This window comes from Volvox carteri, assembly GCF_000143455.1.
Source record: "Volvox carteri f. nagariensis unplaced genomic scaffold VOLCAscaffold_74, whole genome shotgun sequence".
NCBI lineage: Eukaryota > Viridiplantae > Chlorophyta > Chlorophyceae > Chlamydomonadales > Volvocaceae > Volvox > Volvox carteri.
In genome coordinates this window covers 556,474-561,742 of record NW_003307617.1, presented here as the reverse complement: position 1 = coordinate 561,742, position 5,269 = coordinate 556,474, and the positions used below count along the sequence as shown (strand labels likewise).

Sequence of the window (5,269 nt, the reverse complement as noted above, 5' to 3'; positions counted from 1 at the left end):
CCACCCCACCCCGCCCCGCCCCACCCCACCCCACCCCGCCCCGCCCCACCCCGCCCCACCCCACGCGGTAGAAAAACACAGAGCACAGAGCATCCCTGAAACTCGCGATCACCCCACCCACCGGGTTAAGCATCATTAGCTTACAACTCCTTCCACCCACGTAAAGGAACAACGCAAATCTGCGCACCGCGCCGCGTACCTGCTTAAGGCGCTCCACCTCCGACACCAGCAGTGCCGTCGCTGCCGCGTCGCCCTTAGAGACGACAGACCCTCGGAATGACGCCGCCTCCGCAAGCGGTACGGCAGGCGCGACCTCTGACTGCAATACGGCGGTGCCATCGGCGCCTTCCGGCACCGCCGTCAACGCAGCCATGCCCACTGGCAAGCCCCTGGCCGCCGCAGCCGCCGCCCCCCCCACCACGGCCGCTGAGGCTCTGGCGCCGGTGACGTGGACACCCGGTACGGCCCTGCATGCCGACGCCGACGGCTCAAGGCGAGAGGGACGCGCCGCGGCAGGGCTGTCGAGCTGTACAGATTGCTCCTGGCCGCTAGGGATCGGGACGGAATAGGAGACGGGAACTTCGGCAGTGGCAGCGGCGCTTCCACCGCCGCCATCGGCGGCCGCGGCGGCGGCAGTGGCAGCTGCGGCCCAGGTCATCCAGCCGCCGGCGGGTTCAACGCCGGCGGCACCGCCGCCATCACCGCTGTCGTCGCTGCCGCTGCCCGTGCACGTCGCCGCATCGTCGGCCGCAGCCTTTGGGCCTACGCCAGCGTTGCCGTATTCTGAGTCGCCGCGGAGCTCCCGTACCGCGCCGCCAGCACTGCTACTGCCCCCGTCGCGAGCAGCGCTAGACCCCTGTGGACTACACCCTTGAGAAGGTGGAGAGCCATACGATGCGCCGTACGAGCTCGTCAGGGACGCTGCAGTGGAGGCCCCGCCGTCATCAGGCACGGCAAGGACGGCCACAGAATGCGATGGCGAATGTGTCGCGGCGGCCGTGGCTGGCGGCCGCGGAGGCCTCGCCGTCTGGGCTTTACCGGCAACCGCGGCGGATGCCGCCGTTCGATGGCCGCTCTGGGGCCCCGTCGAGAAACTGGCGGCTGCGGCGGCAGTAGCCACCGACGATGCAATAATTTGTGGAGAGCCCGGAGGGACGCCGTCGCCGCTGACGCCGGCGGTGACAGCAGCCGCCGACACTACGGCGGTGGCGTCCGTGCTGTCGGATGCGTACTCATCACCCATTTCCTTCGCACCCCCAGTAGAGACCGCACGCGGGGTCTTCGACACGGCTGCGGCGGCAGCGGCTTCGCGCCCCAGCTCTACCCCCAGTGACTGGTAGCTGAGGCTCCGCCGCAGCGGCGTCGGCGTCGTCACCGCCGTCGCGGCAGATTCCCTCAGCTCCGACGGAGAGCTTCTAAGCGAGCGGCGCCGCCGGGAACTTGACGGCGATCCGGGAGAGTGTACGGGGGACTGCGACGGCGGCGGCGACGGCCCTGCGTCGGCAATCGCCGCCGCCGTTATGGGCTGAATCGGCGAGGGAGCATCCTTTGACGCCGTTCCCCTATTGCCGCCGCCGCCGTCGCCGCCACTGCTGCTCCTGCCGCCGGCGCTGTGATGCCGTGAGGGCCCCCATGCGACGCCAGCAGTTGTCGTACCGACGGCTGCCGTCGCCGCGGCAGCGGAGCGGAGGCAAGCCAGCTGCGTGAGGGCGGTCTGCAGCTGCTCCTCCGCCGCAGCGGCACGTGACCTCCAGCGCCGGACCTCCTCGCCGGCTTCAGCCTGCGTCCGCCCGGCCATAACACCACTAACTTTAAACAGCCGCCTTCCAATCAGCAATGTCACTACTGCTTCAAAAAAGCTGCCGCCCTCTAGCCGTCCCGTATCGCCCCGCCACAACACAAGCCACCCAGGCCACCCCATCCCAGCCCTACACTGCATAGTCTCAACCCCCCTCCCCCGTCCCGATCCCCCCGACCCACCCGCTCCTTCCGCAGCTGGTGCCGCAGCTCCGCAGCGGCCGCCGCCTCCGCATCCGCCAACGCAGCGGCCGCCGTCGCCGCCTCCACCTGCCGAACCAACTGCGCGGTGAGCTCCAACACCTCGGCCCTGGCCCTGGTGCCCGGAATATAGCCCCGGGGGACGCCCCGCGGAAGAAGGGACATTGCGGTGACGGGGCCGCATGCAGCACGGTGAAGAGGAGGTTTACAGGGGCTTAGGGGTCCTCTTCCGTTTACAGCAGCTCCCAACACAGAGCCCACAAGCTAGAGCTCGGTATTTCGCCCGTCCGCCAATGCCTCCCGCCCTCCCGCGTGCAGGCGCCGGCACACCTGGCGGACACCCGTACCCCATGCCACGCATACTGTCACATACGCAACCACGCAATCCCTCTACGGATGATCATTAGTATTTTATTAATAATAATATTAATATTACCCCCATATCGGCCATTTGCCCCCCATCCAGGCGGCGGGCCCCTCTCTCCCCCCACACACACACGCAAACAAACAAACAAACACGCTCTCATCCTCACCTTCCCAGTTGCTCAGCGAGCGCCAACTCCCTCTTGTGGGCCAGATGTATCTCGTCCAGGAGCTGGGCGCGCTGCGAAGCGGCGGCGGCGGCGAGTGTCGTACCAGTACTCGAGGACGGAGCTCCTGGCGGGGTGCGAACAGCTGAAGCAGCCGGCGGTGCTGCCCCGCTTCCGACGCCGCCGCGGCCGCTGCCCACATAAGAGGTGGGAGACAGCGGCCCCGAGCTCGAAGCGCTTCCACCGCTTCCGCCGCCACTGCTCTTGCCGTCGGCATCAGCGGGCGGCGCCGTCGGGCGAGCCGCCTTCTGCTGCGTTGGCGGCGGCGATAGACGGCCGGCGTTGCCGCTATCGTGCGACGGTCCGGCGGCGCTAGGCGCTGGGCTTGCCGCTGACCACCGTTGAAACTCCATCATCATGGCTGCTCCTGCAGCCGCCGGGACGTGACCGTTCGCATGGCCGTTGGAAAAATGGCCGTTGGCGGTTGAGGCAGTTGGGACGGTTGGCGCGGCGGCGCTGACGTGGCTCTCCAGGGCGCCTCTCAATCGTGCGATTTGGTATTCCAATGAGGACCTAAGGAAGGCGATGGGGAGGGGGGAAGACGAACTATTGATGATTGAAGCAGGAGTGGGGGGGGGCCCAGAACAGGGAGAGGGCGCATGTCCATTGTGAGGGTTGTACGGGTCGGTTCCGGAAGCATTTTGACGACTAGGCCGGAGCCGGGTCCGCTACTGTGCAATAAAGCAGGGACTTAAGCTGGCGGCGGCGGCGGCGGCATACTGAATATTATACGCACTTGTGAAGCCTGGATAAACCGTTGTCGTACAACGGGGGAGATCCGCCACCGCCGCCGCCGTCACCACTCCCGTTATTCGCCGCAACACCGTGCAATGATGCAGTACGACTTGGAGAGTTCACTGCCGTCGTCAGCACCGACCCAAGCGCCGCTGGTACGGACGCCGCTGCCGCTGCTGCTGCTGGCTTTGTTGCTGTTGGGGAGCGCAGCCGAGCTGAGGGGGACTGCCGGCCGCCGACGGAGTCCGCGATGTCCCTCGCCACCTCGGCTGCAGCGGCGGCGACGGCAGCGGCGCTGCGGCCGCCAGAGGCGGCGACGGCGGACGTCGCCGCTACGATTGCGCTGGCGGCGGCAAACGCCGTGGCAGCGACACCGCCGATCCGCATAGGCGGGGGCGATGCGCTACGGCTGCCACTGGCGCCGCCACCACCACCGCTGCCGCTGCTGCCGCCGCCGCTGCTGCCGCCGCCGCCGCTGGGCTCCATCACAGGCGCCATTCCCCGGCCGCCGCCGCTGCCATGAGCGCCTTCATCGAGATTGATGCCAGTCGCCAAGGCCCCAATATCCCCATTTGCGCGTTGGACGGAGAGCTGCCGTGCAGCGCTGAAGAGAGCGGCGGCGACGCCACCCCCGCCCGGGCTGTTGCTGCTACTTGTGCCATTCGCCCCTCCTGCTGCTGCGCCTGCCTCTGTCGCTGTTGCGCCCGGGATGGTGCGTTGCGATGCCGACGCGAACAGCGGAGCTCGATTGACGCCACCCGCCGTGGCATGATGATCCCGTAGCAGCGCGCTAGAAGAGGCGGTTTTAAGCGGTAAGCAAACTAGCGGTGATGGTTTCGTCGGATGGGCGGATTGCAGAATGACCGCAGTTTGCTGTGAAGACGCTGGGGCCGAGGCGGCGGGGGGCAGCGTTGTAACCTCTGCCGTGGCATCCGCGGGCGTAAGCGCTGATCCCGCTCCAACTTTGGAACCGATTTCTTGGTTTGCATTGTGGTGGCTGAGCAGAACGGGAGGTGAAGCTGGTGTTGGACAGAAAGCCGAAGCCGCAGAGGTGGCCACGGGCGAAGACGGGGAGATTGGGCTGAAGTGCAGGCTCCGTTGATGGGAAGGGCGGGATCCATGGCTGACTATAACATTGGAAGCCGACCTGTTAGTGTCCCCATTGTTGGTCTCGTGGTCAAATGTGATGGTGCCTGTCCCATACGACTGCAGTCCTGAAGCAAAGCTTTTCCCGGCTTCCGCATGCAAGTTTGAACGCGACCGGGGCAGGAGCTTTTCGTAGTTTGGGCTGGCCAGCCCAGCCGCAGTTATAGAAGTGCAAGACTCGCGCCGAAGCTTGAGATTGCGCAGGATGGCGATCACGTCCACTGAGGAATTCGTCGAGGTCGCACCATGTTCGCCGCTTATCAATGGCGCAACTCCCGCCGCTTGCGCCATATAAGTTCTTTATGTTTGTACTCTTAAACTATGCCATGTGCGCATACAGCCCTGCACAAGCAGGTCCAACCATAAGGCATGACAACGGAACAAGACCCGGCATCCCTAAGCGAAGTCGCAGTTTTCAGCGACTATGGAGCTACTCCAGCAGCGTAGCTGCACAGGCAATCCAAAAGGATGATTAAGGCTGGTCGAACGGTCACCATGTGAACCGTCGCAGGGAAACAACTACACTAAATCGGAAAAAAACACGTAAGGATAAGTAAACACATAACGAAAGCGAGCCATGTTTCTACCTGAGGTACGGTCCGCATCAACCCGCCGTCTGTGCGGCAATGGTCAAAAGCTGCATCCCGGCCCGCGGCTTTGGAAGAAAGTCCACGACCAGCCATCGCAGGCCCAAAAGCATGGAAAAAATAATAGAATATTCCCTTACATATGCTTGCATAGCGCTTGCAGAAGAGTGTTCGGCCGTATCGATTGTAGAGCCGGGTATAGCGACGCTCCCG

The 5,269-nt window shown here is 65.0% G+C and overlaps 1 protein-coding gene across 1 annotated transcript in view; it reads right to left on the bottom strand.

The window, feature by feature from the left end:
- The window catches only part of VOLCADRAFT_98640 (uncharacterized protein), a gene marked incomplete at both ends in the record, with an annotated part of 6,331 nt that extends 1,571 nt beyond the window's left edge, over nt 1-4,760 (bottom strand). Inside the window, 5 exons of the mRNA XM_002957469.1 lie at nt 200-1,780; nt 1,981-2,113; nt 2,532-3,101; nt 3,325-3,618; nt 4,471-4,760. Of these exons, the coding sequence (XP_002957515.1) occupies nt 200-1,780; nt 1,981-2,113; nt 2,532-3,101; nt 3,325-3,618; nt 4,471-4,760 (2,868 nt within the window). The remainder of the gene's footprint in view (nt 1-199; nt 1,781-1,980; nt 2,114-2,531; nt 3,102-3,324; nt 3,619-4,470) is intronic.
- Between the last annotated feature and the right edge of the window lie 509 nt (nt 4,761-5,269).